At 34.3% G+C, this 14,342-nt stretch overlaps 1 protein-coding gene across 1 annotated transcript in view; it reads left to right on the plus strand.

Moving 5' to 3' along the window:
- Positions 1-13,513, plus strand: part of LOC131166406 (uncharacterized) — a 54,184-nt gene extending 40,671 nt beyond the window's left edge. Inside the window, exons 6-10 of the mRNA XM_058124930.1 lie at positions 1,201-1,275; positions 1,955-2,045; positions 11,979-12,182; positions 12,264-12,308; positions 12,719-13,513. Of these exons, the coding sequence (XP_057980913.1) occupies positions 1,201-1,275; positions 1,955-2,045; positions 11,979-12,182; positions 12,264-12,308; positions 12,719-12,804 (501 nt within the window). The 3' untranslated portion in view covers positions 12,805-13,513. The remainder of the gene's footprint in view (positions 1-1,200; positions 1,276-1,954; positions 2,046-11,978; positions 12,183-12,263; positions 12,309-12,718) is intronic.
- Positions 13,514-14,342: the final 829 nt, after the last annotated feature.

The raw sequence follows: 14,342 nt of genomic DNA on the forward strand, positions 1-14,342 counted from the left end.
TTGTTTCCTGTTTTCTGTTTCTATTTCTCCACGGTGAAGAAACATATTATAAAAACTTGTTTGTTTACATTGTCAATTTTCTATTTCTGTTACTGGTTTTCAACTGTTTGCCAAAAAATTGAAAACTAGAGTTTATGGTTTCAGTTGTTTTGGCAACCTATTGCCAGAAATTTTAATATTCAAAAATAGTTTTTTTGGATTAAATTATTCATTCTACACTTTTAAATTAAAAACCAAATTAAATGATCATATTAATTTAAATATAATTAAATGAAAAATATACTTAAATTTCAAAATATAATAATTAAGCCAATTACAAAATACTTTCACTATTTTTCAATTATCATGTCCAATAAAATTTTGACTGTAAAGTAAAATTTGAAAGTAGAACAATTAAAAAATGTAATTATAATAAATTTTATTTTTATTATATTAATTTTTTCAATGTGTGTTATTTGTAATTTTATTATTTTAATCATATTTCTATAATATTATTTGATTTAAAGATGAAAATGAGCATTTTTTAATTAAGTTTTAAATTTATATTAGTGTTATAAATGTTAACCAGATAGATTGTTAGTTAACCATATAATTCCATGATCACCTCAACATTTCAAAATTTCAGTTAGACATGATACTTTTTGCATACATTTGTAGTATGTAATCATAAAGTTGAACATACAAGCATACACATGTGTATGAATGCTGGTGTGGATTGTGAAAATCACAGCGTATTTGCCCTTGAGTTGTAATTCTCTTTATTGTCATGAAGTTATATTGTTAAGATTGGATTATAAGCATTTCAAGTTGTCATCCTTTTTTAGTTGCCATTTTTATTTCATGTGAATATCTTTAAGAACTTGTATGTGCTACTTTTTGCCCTAAAAATGATTTTAGTGGGTATGTATACTCACAAACTGCCCTTTTTTGGCTAGGAGTTGAACTTTGATTCGCATGGATTTTGGGGTTTCGGGATTGTTTCTTTTTATCATGTGACAAATGTTTCTTAAAAGATTATATTATTCAATTTGTAGTAGAATTCTGTAGATTATTTCTCATATTAATTAATGTCTTCAACAGCATATTGCTTACCTTTGAGTCATGTTTAGACATGTGGCTTGCAGCATGATATGGTTGGACAATTAATTGTTCTACCTTGAAGTAACCGGTTGGTTTGCTATTAATAATATGGTTATGCAGGTGTGGGAGATTGTATATTCAAAAGATGGTTCAGTGAAGGAAGTTTCAAAAGTGATGCAGCTTAAGGGGCATAAGGTCATGTACTCTCTTTGCAACCACTTGATGTGATTCAACCAATGTCTTTGTGTTTCCCTTTTCCTTTTCAGTTTTTTAATTGAGTCAAGTGCTCATAAAGTTTTAATTGTAATTTATAAATTTTTTTGAAAGTTTAAGTAAACTGAATCAACATTGGTGGCATTTTTTCCTAGTCAAATTTCATGAAGTATAATAATAATGTTGCAAAAAGATCTTCAAGATCAGTAAAAGGCAGCCTAGTGTACAGTGCTCCTACCAAAATTGAGTCTGATGAGGGTCAAATGTCTGCAACCTTATTCCTGCATGGAAAGGATGTTTCCGGTTTTCCACAAGTCAACCCCCTGACACCTAGGTTGATAGAGCAACTTAGTGATATTTAAGTACTACCCTCATTTTATTGAAAAAATTGAAGCATATTATTGAAGCCATGCATGGCTAAGGGTCCGGTAAACGCTATTAATTGTTATTAAAAACTGCTTCTTATTATAGAGTGTAATTTAACAATTTTTTTTACTTAAATATGTGACATCAGAAATGAGGGTAATGATATCGATTTTAACTGGATTTCTTCAATTTGTTAAGTGCTTATGTTCTTTGTTATGGATTTTATTCACACAATAATTTGATGACCAAATGTTAAATTCTCCTCATACATAAAATTCATTCTCCTGATTTTCAGAGTGCGGTAACATGGTTATGCTTTGCTCCCAACTCAGAACAAATCATTACAGCATCGAAAGATGGTTCAATGAGGATATGGAATATCAATGGTATGCATACTATTTTTAAAAAAAAATTGGATATGTCCTTTTGGTAAATTATTGTTGTGTTATCTTGGTGAATATATGTTAGTGTTTTGATTGCTTTAGTGGTTCAAAAGTTCCTTTCTGCGATCTTAATTAGGAATCATCTAGAAAGGAAGTAGGAAATATTTAAATAATGCTAGGGTACAAAAAAAAGGATAATTCTAGTGGCACAATGAGTTGCATACAGACTTGGTGGAAGATGGGAGTTGAAAAAGTAAAAAATGGAATTACATAGTGAAATTTTTTAAACCTGTTACACAGGCAACAGAGATTTACACACAAACTAAATTGAATCAAAAGCCACCTGTGTTGTCACCAGAATGTTAAATTACTTTATAATATAATACCTTATCAACAACTAGCCTTTTGATTTCTGTAATCTGCTTGCATGATGACTCCAAATAAAAGGATAATAGACAAGAATAAATGAATATATATATATATATATATATATATATATTTTTGTATGCTAACTGCAATGTATCTTGATAATAGCAAGATTGTCTAGTTAGTTTATTAAGGGAGCATGGCTTGTCCTGTAGCTCCTTGTTGACACTTCAGTATATATTTTTGAGTTTTAAACTACAGAAAGGAAATCCATATTATATTTTTACTTGTCATTATGTCGAGGCCTGGTCAAAATTGAAGCATGCTCAGGTATGGAGGCTTGGATTTGGAATTGAGTCCATTTGGAGAAAATTCTGTTCAAATCCATGTTGATTTTCTTTTCCAAATCCATTAAATAAAAATCCAAAGCTTCAAATCAAGTTCCCAAACACAACATTAGCAGAATAGCACTAACTTATCACCCATGAAGGGTACTGCAAATTCATAGTTCTTTGCCTTGGAACTAGTTTTTTTTAACAATGCACTACCTATTGCAACTATGTAGCATGTTTTCTGTGGTCCAGCTGCACACTGTCATAGTGATGAGAATGAAATATCTGTTCTACACATTGCAATGACCGTACTGCCGCATAGCAGCGGCTACAGCCACTGCAGGGCCACTATGGTCACCGTGGGATTGTTACAATACTAAAACTATTTTTTAAAATTTTTCTTCTTATTTTTTCCTTTCAACATCAAACCTGACTTTCCTTTTCTACTTTATTTGTTGTTCAAGTTGTTAGTGATTTATTCTTTCAACAAAAAAAAATTATGATTATAATATTATAATTGTAATTTCTGTAGCTTAGAATTATTTTATGACTAAGTTAATGACAAATTTGCAATATATTTATTAATTTGTTAAGGCCTGCGAGTGGAGTGCGAGGAAGTAATGATATCGCATCTTCAGTTTGTTGACGATACTATCTTCTTCTTAGAGGATCATAGGTCATCTTTTTCGAATATTCCAGGGCTTCATATATTTGAAAGCGTTTCAGGGGTTAAGACCAATTTGGGGAAGAGTGGTATCACCACTATTAATTTGTCATAGGAGCATGGTAGGGAGTTAGCCTCGGAGGTAGGTTGTGTCGTTTTGGATTGGTCATTATCTTATTTAGGAGTTCCTTTTTGGGGGGTAATCCTAGATTCGCTAGTTTTTGGAACCCTGTTGATGAGAGAGTGTGTAAGCGATTAGATGGTTGGAAGGGTGCTCTTTTTTCTTTAGGAGGTAGGGTTACTCTTGTTCAAGCTTATCTTTATAGTATCCCACTGTATTTTCTGTCTATTTTCAAAATTTCTGGGATTGAGAGAATCATGAGAGATTTCCTTTGTTCAGGGGAAGGAGTTTGTAGGGATCATTTGGTGAGTTGGGAGGTGGTCTGTAGGTCTAAATGGGAGGACGGCTTGGGTCTTGGTAATTTGGTGTCTAAAAACAGAGCTCTATTGGCCAAATGGCTTTGGCGGTTTCCTTTAGAGGTCTCTTCACTGTGGCATAAGTGATCAGCTAATGTTATTGACTTCCAAGCGCAGAAGTTGTCAAAGTAATACAAGGGTGAGTCCTAGGATTGAATTCACGGGGACAATGGGAAATATGTAAGCATTAAGGTCTTCAATTATAACGTGAGAAATCAAATTACTATTTATGGTGACAGGAATTCCTAAAACAAATAATTAATTAACGGGTTAAAATAATAATCAGGAAAACGAAAGATAAAAATAATGAGGTTCACACACAAGAAGGATTTGAAGGTGATGATGAGTCTAAGGTTCTAAAATTACCAATAACTAAGCAATTTAAAGGGAACGTGTAGAAATTAAATTTCAATTGTAAAAGACAATTAATTAAACACTTGAGATGCAAGTTTCGCCTGTTTCCGATTTGGTAATGAATGTTCCTCCAATTTCTTATTCTCTCAATCACTTTCTCATTCCGAAAGATTATGATTGGATAATATAACATTCAACCCTGCAATTTCAGTATAATCCAAAACACTCAACAGGTTGTATAACAAATATAAACAATGAAAGAAAACCATTAAAATCTTGCCACGAGTTCAAGCATCAATTGTGCCTTAATGTCTACAATTGATCAAGATCAAGAACATAAAATTTTAAAGTTCCAAGGGAAAGGAGGAAATCCAACCCAAAACGGTCCTAGGTTACTCCTTGGATCTCAAGATAAAAATCTAGCCTAACATGTTTGCAATCCGAAATTTCCGGAACAAATTAAACCAAGAATAAATCATTGACAACAATGAAAAAAAAAAAAAAAGAGAGAGAGAGAAACTAAATCTAAGGGACAAAGCAAGAGAGGGGAGAGAGGAAGAGAGTGAGTAATTCAGCTTTGCCAAAAAATGCTGCCCGAATGCTTCTTCACGAAGGCCTTCACGGCTGTCCTCTAATTTAATCCCCATCTCCTTCTCTTTTCAGCTGCTGCTGCATGCATGTTCCCCCTAAAAGAAAACCTAAATTGGCCTTCTCGGCTGCATGCAAAGCTGCTCACGCAGCAACTTTATAAGCTGCTGTTTGCCCTACTTTATTCTCCCAAAATCTGTGCATGGCCCATGCAATTTCCTCTGCTGCATGCATGCTCCTTTCGCTGTGTTTGGTGCGCACTTCACGGCCCACTCAATTTTCTCCCTTCACACACGCATGGCCCCTGCTGTCTTGGCCCAATGCTTCCTTTAGTGATTCACAGTTATTATTTGTTTGGGCCAAACTCTGCATGGCCCATGCAATCTTCACGCACGGCCCTCACTTCTTTTTAATTCCCTTTGGCCGCATGGGCCCTGCTGCTCCAATGTGCTGCTGTATTTTAATTCTCTCCTGTGTTTTTATCTCCCAAAAACAACCTGCAAAAATTAATCATCAACTCATAAACTTAAGGGCAAAGAATGGAATAATGGTTCAATTAAAATCGATTACTAAAATTGTATACATAACTAAGCTCTTAATTCATTTGGCAATAACCAATTAACTCATTTAAACACCTAATTATGCAATTTTGACACTTAAATCAATTAACTTATAAGAAGTAAATTTGGACTTGATGGGAATGGATGGGATTCCAATTCGGTTCTTAGATGTTCTTTGGAAAGTCTGTGGAAAGTCATCTCTCGGATTTATTCCCTTTTTATTCCCCATACTAAATTTCTAGGTAGGGGTTGCAATATTCGCTTTTGGAAAGATCTATGGTTGGGGAATGTTGTTTTGCCCCCTTGTTTTCCTCGCCTATTTCGCTTGAGCTCAGGACAGGATGGATCTATTTTTTCTTTCATTGTGGAGCCGAATGATCCTTTACCTTCTTGGGATTTTCAGTCTAGGAGACCCTTGAATGATGGGGAGATGGAGGAGCTATCCTCCTTGTTAGTCTTGTTGAATAATTGTTGTCTCATTGAAAGTTGATAGCTGTTCTTGGTCTTTGGATCCCTCAGGGTTTTATTCCTGCAAATCTTTTAATGAGTTCTTGACTAGCTCTGGTTTTTCTTTTCCTCTCTATAAAACTATCTAGAAGGCCAAAGTCCCCTCTAAAATCGAAAATTTTCTCTGGCTGGTTGTGCTTAATAGGATCAACAGCAATAACTTGTTACAGATTAGAAGACCGTTTAAGGCTCTCTCCAGACGTATGCGTGCTTTGTTTCAATTGCTCTGAAACTGCACTGCATCTTTTCTTACGTTGTGATTTCGCCTGGAGGATTTGGAACTAGCTATTTAGGTATTTTGGGGAATGCTTGGTTTGTCCAAGGAGGAGTTTTTCGCAATTCATTTTTGTTGGTTTTGGCAGGAAAAAAGAGGGTAAGGAGTTACTGGAATAGTGCCTTATTTGCTGTATATTGGGGGGTTTGTGGATGGAACAAAACACACACATTTTTTCAGGATGAATTCGCCTTTTTTGCTGGTATGGGAGAAGATTCGCTGTTTGGCTTCTCTTTGGTGTGTGGGTAATGAGAACTCAGGGGAATGCATTTTTCATATATGTAGCGTGATTGGCTTTCCTTGTTGAATTGATAGGGCATGCTGATTATTTCGGGTTGTTTCTAGTGTTCTTTTTGGTTTTTAAGCAGAGTTTTGAAAGGAGATGCCTTATTGTCCTGCTTGTACATTCCTATTCTATCAAAGAAATTCTTTTCTTACAAAAAAAAAAAATTGTTAAGAATTTAACTAATAGAATGACAAAGCTTATATAATTTATTTTATGTTTTATGTGTCTAATAGAATACTTGTGTATATTATATTGTCTCATTAATTTATTTATCACATTTTATCGAGCTATATGATCTACTTTTCAACTTATTTATATGATTAATCAATGACCATAATACACACACGCATATACAGAATACAATAGTCAAGAAGTATAATAAATCTTCCAAAAAAACTGCAAGAGACTCAAGACAATAGAGAACAAAACTGATATGAAAATGCAATCCAAAACCACCATCAACTCTTGCTGCCTCGCCGGAAATCAGGAAAACTATGGCACTGAAAACATCAAGAAGGCACATAATGATGCCAAAAGAATCTTCCCCACATTGATCAGTAGTCACGTAACAATCTGGAAATGTAAGCATTTCTCTTAAGCCAAATCACCCATAAAATAGCCAAAACTGCACTGCACTACACCATAATCTCCTTGCTTCAATTTTCCTCTCAGAACCTCTGAAAGCAGTCAAAAGAAAAGCCTCCAATGAGTTAAGACATACTGGATATACCAAATAGTTGTTCCAAAGACTCCAAGCACTAGCACAATGAAGAAACTGGTGAACATGTGTCTTACCACTAGAAAAGCACTTTACACAAACATTGGGGAACAAAGCCTTGTGGGCCTTCTAGTTTGCCACTGATTGTCGGTGTTAACTCTATTAAGAAGACCATTTTATATTTATGCTCATTAAATAATGAACATGTGAAAGAAACCGTATAAATTTAGGTCGTGCATGCTTAAAAGTATTCATGTTGATTACGCCTGCTTCCCACAACATAACATTCACTACTTTCACTTTCTGCTACCATATTACCTCTGCCCTACTATAGTCTGTCATTTCTCCAACTCTTACAATTTGGGATGCAATTCAAGTTCCCAATGTAATTGTGTCTTCTTTCTAGCAGAAACTTCTACTCAAATATTGGTTGGCCAATCCTCTAATTTACCAGGAATGCAGTGGGGGTTCTTGTATGGAGTGAAGAATTTGTACATTGTGCACAATTAGGGTATGTTCTATAGAGGCGCATAGAGGAGAACTAGGCAATTCATGAGAAGCTCAGGTGTGGAAGGTCATAGGTGAATGGTTAAGATGGCTAGAGGGATTCCCAGAGCTAGTGGGAATCCAAATGATTCAAGAGCACTTGTTTGCTTCAGCGTCATAATATTCCACTAGAGAATGATTGGGGATATTTATAGGGGAGGCAAATGGATTTAAGTTGTGATCATGGAATGCCAAATCTTGTCTCAACCGGTGAAAAAGTGATAATTGTAGGGTTAGTTGGAATTTTCTTGGTCATGAATGGCTTTGGTGATAGGTTAAGGTCTTGGATGAGGGTTGGTTTGTCTAGTGCTTCTTCCTTTGTCACTATAAATAGGGAACTTGCTTCAATGCTTTCTAGGGTGTTAGGTAGGGAGATCCTTTGTCTTCTATCTTTAGCTGGTTGTTGTTTAGATTGACCTTTGACTTATCTAGGTGTTCCTTTGGATAATAACCATCAGTCTTTTGCCTTTGAGGATCCTGTAGTGACTAAAGTGGTTAAGATTCTTGATGATCGGAAGGCGATTTTTTTGGGGCACTCTAACTTGGGCCCATCTTGCCACCATTTCTTTTTCTTTTTGTTTTTTTGGGTCTTTTGTTTAGGATTCAATTGGGTAGTGGATAGGGTGGAAAAGATTGTGGGATTTCCTTTGATCGAGTGTGGGGGAGAAGAGAGATCATTTGGTTAGTTGGGAGGCTGTGTCATCCGTCATGTGTGGGGTTCTAAGGTTGTGGGTACGCTGGTGGGTGGTGTTAGAAACATGGTTAGCAATAGTTATGGCGGTTTTCCTTGGAAGTGAACTTCCTTTTGGCACAAAGCGATTAAAAGTAAATTTGTCTCTTGCACAAGAGTGGACAGGATTCCAATATGGGAATCAGAAGTACTTGTGAGATCCCTTGTAGGTTCATTTCATAGATTTTATTTTGTGTTCTTTCCTTTCATCGGACATAAATTTGGTGATAGTTCTTAAATTTTTTTTTTTAATTTTGGGGGGGGGGGGGGGGGTTTGCGGAGGATATTTGAGTGGGAGATGTCTCTTTATTCTTTTTCCTCATCTCTTCCAACTCTCCATGGTTCATAATGCACCTATTTCTTGTTTTATGTTGATTGTTGGGGATTTCATTTTTTAAAATTTTCATTTCTTTTTTTGGGAGGGGGGGGGGGGGGGCGCAGGGGGTGGTTGGAGAGGAGCTTTTGTTTTTTTCTTGATGCTTGTCGCCCTTCTAATTGGAGGGATGTTCAAGTGTGGGTTCTAGATGGTTCATGGACATTCTTTTGTAAATCCTTTTTTTAATTGTTAAGGGTTGATATGCATTGTTGGCTCACAATCTAACAGCTTAAGCATTTAGGTAAAATGGTTTTTTAACATGGTATCGGAGCCATGGTTTCTAGGAAGTCCTGGCTTCCAGCCTTGTTGCTTGGGTTTATCATTTGCTTGTTAAAATTTTTTCTATTCCTTTGTAATGGACGTTATTTGTCGTATGTTTCTCTCCACATGCAATTGGGCTGCATGTGCAGGGGAGCATAGTTGTTAGCATGGTCTTAAATTTCCACAAAATTGTCGAAATTTTCATAATTTTCAGATTCCATCACCCATGCAATCGAAATGGTAGTCAATTTATGTCTTACGTAATTTTCGTCAAAATTTCAACGAATCATTCGAAATTTATCAAAATCTCAAAATTTTAGCGAAACTTGTCAAAATTTTAACTAGACAATGAAATTTCCTCGCAATTTAAATGAGAAATTTAGGAGTGAAGTGAAATGTCTCTCTCTTAATTTATTTTATCAAAATAAAAGATTATTATGAGAGCTTTTGAAATTATATGAAAAAATAAAAATTCAACAACATTTTATTTAACAATTCATGTTGAAATAATCATTATTTGTATAATAAATAATATTTATATGATTTATGAATTTCATTTGTATTAAGTAAATATGTTTAATGCACATTATCTTACAAATATGTTTGATAGACATCATATTATAACTTTTCCGCCTCATACGCAACATAGATGTATTTAACTTGTAATATATTAGTCATAAAACTTATATTATTATGTATATTAACTATTTCTAAAGTTCCATAAAAGAATCCCTTGCTTTACTATTGATTTTCATTATTTTTCAAACTGAAATCAAAATTTCCAGCAAATTTCCATACTTATGGAGCTTTGAAGTTTGAGTCGAAATTGAAATTTAAGAACTTGGTTGTTAGTATCTTATGGACTTGCAATTGGATTTCTATGCTTCATGTCAATTCCACACCAAATCAATTTGAATCTTACTAGAAAATGTAAAATAACTGAAATGTTGCTGAATCTATCATTTCACCTTGTGATCTAAAGAATCGTTCTGAATCCATCAATTCACACAATTCTAGAGCTATCATATCTTGAGAGACACTAGTTTAAAATCCCAAAAGCACTATTTCTTTTTATTATTTTTTTTCGTTCTTTTTATTGCTTTTATTTTTACACGATCCTCTTGTTCCTTGTTTACATCATTTTTGTGCTAAGAAAGAGGAGAAGATAGAAACTTTAGGTCTTTTGTTGCCCTCACAAAACCATTCTTCACCCTTGCAAGGATATTTGTTCTGCCATTGAGAAGGGGCAGACTACTCATTGGCTAAGGTAGTACTCCATGTTTCATTGTGTTAAGATGCAAAAGCTGGTTCTTTTAGTAGTTTGTTCAATTACTATTTTTTAACTTAATTATTTTTTCTTTTTAATTCGAGAAAGACTATTTGTGATATATATATATATATATATATATATATATATATATATATATATATTTTTGTTGATAAACACCAAAAGATTGTTTTATTTTTTTCTTTTTTCCTTCCCTTAAATAGCATAAGGTTCATTTAAGGGAAACACACAAGAAATATGACTTTTCTTTATTATCAAAATTTAAATATATTTTACTATTTCACATGTTGGAAATTTGTACCAAATCTTATGGCTTGATTCAATTTTTGATTTTTGATTCCCAAATTTGGAATTTCGATACACAGGATCTGGATTTGACAACAATGCAGGGGATTGTTAAGCCTTGATATACATTGTTGGTCCACAACTTAACAGCATAAGCTTTTAGGCAAAAAGTGGTTGTTTAACATTAATTATTTATTCAATCTTGTGGGTCTTTCTCTCTTCATCATTGTAAGGCAAAAGCTCCCTTAGGACTAGGGCATTTATTTGGATGTTTGTTGGCCTTCTAATTGGAGGTATGTTTGAGTGTGGATTTCGGATGGTTCAGGGACATTCTTTTGTATATCTTTTTTACTTTCTTTCTTTCTTTCTTTTTTGATAGATGTCTTTCTTCTTCATTGTTGTATTTGGATGGAAAAAGTTCCTTAAAATTAAGCCATTTATTTGGGTGTAGTCCTTAATAGAATTAACACCAAAAACTTGATGCAGAGTTGGAGACAATATGAAGTTTTATCCTTGGATGTGTGCTTTTTATGTTTGGATAGTTCCAAGACTAGTTCCCACTTTTAAAAAAGTAAAATAAGAAATAATACTAACATTCCACAGGCATTTGGTAATTGTGGAGTAGATTTTCTTTTTTTAAGAGAAGATGCCGAGAGTTGATTGAAGCCTTTATGCTTCCTTCTTTCAGAGGCTTTCGTAGGAGTAAAGGTGCTAGCAGGTTGTGGAGATTTGTTTTTGCTATTTTGTCGGGAAGTTGATTGAAAGGAATGTATAAGCCTTTTGAGACAATCCTTGTTCTAGAATCAGGTTTTGGGCTTCTCTTTGGGGCTGCTTTAAGGGGGTGTGCTTTTTGAATTTCTAGTGATATCAACAGGCTTCATTGATGTGCCGTTGTTGCTTGCTTTTTCGTTTTCCTTTTCTGTGTATATTTCTTATTTTTATTTCAAATGGGAATATCTTATCCTCCGCTTGGTATATTATTCTCTCTCAATGAAATTTATTTATTGATTAAAAAAAATATTGGCTGGAAGATTGGCTATGGATTGATACATATTAATTTTCCCCAGTTGACCACACTCTCTGCCAAATGCTTTCATTAACTCTTTTATATAGTTATTTAACTTATTTGTCCATCATATCTTCTAAATTTAATCAGATTCAATTAGTTTATCTAGGGCTTCATATTTTGATCATTTGATGCCTGTGTTGGCTCTAGGTTTTTTTTTTGGTGAGCTAATGATTCTAGTTTATTTGTTTTACCTCTTACATGCTGCTAAATTTGATTCTGTTAGACCTAACCGTGTCTTTATCTGTTCTTGCAAAGTTCGATATCATCTTGATGAGGACCCAAAGACTCTGAAGGTCTTTTCTATTCCACTTCATGATTCAAGTGGGAACACTTTGCATTATGATCGTCTTGGTATTTCCCCCGATGGAAAGATATTAGCAGTCACCCATGGTTCAAAATTGCAATGGTTATGCATTGAAACTGGAAGGGTTTTGGACACTGCTGACAAAGCCCATGAAGGTATGCGCTTCTGTGTCAGAGTTTTTGTAAAATGATCACTTTGTGAATATTGTATTAAACTTAATTGAATTCATCATATAGGTGACATCACAGGGATTGCCTGGATACCTAGACCTATTCCCGTGGGTAAGTTGCCTTGTCCTGCTGAAAGTTGCTATTTGTATACAATTGTGATGTTTCTGGCTGTCTAAGTTGACTAGATTGGTCAGTTAAATCGGTTCATATCATTTTTGGTTTGCAGAATAGAATGCAATAGGAGTGGAATGGAATGGAAAGAAAATTTGAACAGTGATCATGACAAATTCAAGTGATAAAACTCGATTACATTCCATTCCTATGTACCAAACACGTAGTCAAGGTTCATTTCTTTTTTTCTCATTTTGGGCAAAAGGTTTTGGTGTGCCTTTGAGAACCACCAAAATTGTTGATTCAATGCCCAAGCCCTACATGTAATGATTTATATGGTTTTAGCTTGTTTTATTTGTACCTGGAGTCTGGGACATTGTATTTCATTACGTTATCATGTTTCTCTTCAGGAAATACGCAAGCCTTGGTGTTGGCCACGGCTGGTGTGGACAAGAAGGTGAAGTTGTGGGCAGCTCCACCCCTCCATCCATCATAGACAAATCTTGGAGAGCTTTGCTATCAACACAGGAAGGACCTCTCAATCTGACGTTGTAACTGATTTTACCTCGTATATGCTTTAGGAGGTTTGGCATTAGATCCTCACAGGTTTTACTTCTCCAGTAAGTTTTGTGCACACTACATTCCCTTGAGCTGTGAACAAATAGCAGTGTTTATTGGAGCCGCTTTATAAGGAGCCAAACAATTCTCTCTTCCCTTGCATGGGCTGATTTTGCTCAGCTGTGTTAGTGGGGAAGTTTTTGCAAAGTATGGTGGTCGAATGAGTGCTCAATGTCATTTTGAGTCAGAGTTGGGTTGAACTGCAGTGCTGTGAGAATGGAGTTCACACACTTGTACGGAAATGCTGACCCCAAGAATGTGAGTATATCTTATTTTATCAGTGTGTACACATCGCCTCTGGTCTCGAGCATCATTATGTGACTTCTTCCAAAATACAGAACAACGCACTGCATGTGCACAACCCACCCTCCCCTTTCCTCCTTGAAATGAGGAACTTACTAATCCCATGGTTAATGTGGATGTGGATGATTCGTGAAGGGAATGTTTCATTCACAATTTTTTTAGTGGGATCTTTCATTCATATTTTTTTTTCACCATGAACATTTTATAAAACTCTGACCTCAACCTTCAGATTGTTCCATATAAATTTCTTCTTCTAGATCATTTGAAAATGCAGTTTTTACATCCATCTAGTGTATATTGAAGTTATATATGAAAGATAGGACAATTAAAGCTTTAGTACTTGCGACCTTTGTGGCTGGAAAATAAGTATCAAAAATATTGTCTCCTTTTTGTTTATTACCTTTAGCTACTAATTTAACTTTAAATTTATTGATACTCTCATCTGGTCTCAATTTATTTTTGAATATGTATTTATATCCTATTGTTTCATGTCGAGGTGGTAAATCTACGAGGTCCCATGTATTGTTTATTTTTAGGGATTCTAATTCATCTTTAATTGCTTCTTTCTAATACATAACATCTGAGTATGTAAGTGGATCATCTTCAACTAGAAAATTTGTTACAAATTATATCCAAAAGTTGTTTCCTTTCTACGTCTTTTGCTTTTCCTAGATTCAAGATTTTTTGCATTATTATCGACAATTTCTTTTCAACTAGATGTTTCATTTTTAGCTATTGTTTTATCTACTATTTCTTTTCTAAGTTTTAGAGGAACAAAGTTTCCAAAAAATTATGCATCTTGTGCTTCTATTATTGTATTAGATTCTAATACATTATTATATAATTTAATAATTAAGAATTCATATATAACACTATTTTGAGCATATCCTATAATAACACTATTTTTATGACCAATTTTCCTGTTTCTTTACTTCTTGTAAACCTACTTTAATTAAACATCCCCAAACTTTCAAATATCTTAGATTGGATTTATAATCATTCCATAATTCATAAGATGTTTTATCACTTTTCTTAGGTGGTATTCTATCATGTGATCAGCAAATAGAATAGTTTCCCTCTCACATTTAGTAGGCAACTAATCTTATTAACATT

The sequence above is a fragment of the Malania oleifera genome, chromosome 10 (assembly GCF_029873635.1).
Source record: "Malania oleifera isolate guangnan ecotype guangnan chromosome 10, ASM2987363v1, whole genome shotgun sequence".
Classification (NCBI taxonomy): domain Eukaryota; kingdom Viridiplantae; phylum Streptophyta; class Magnoliopsida; order Santalales; family Ximeniaceae; genus Malania; species Malania oleifera.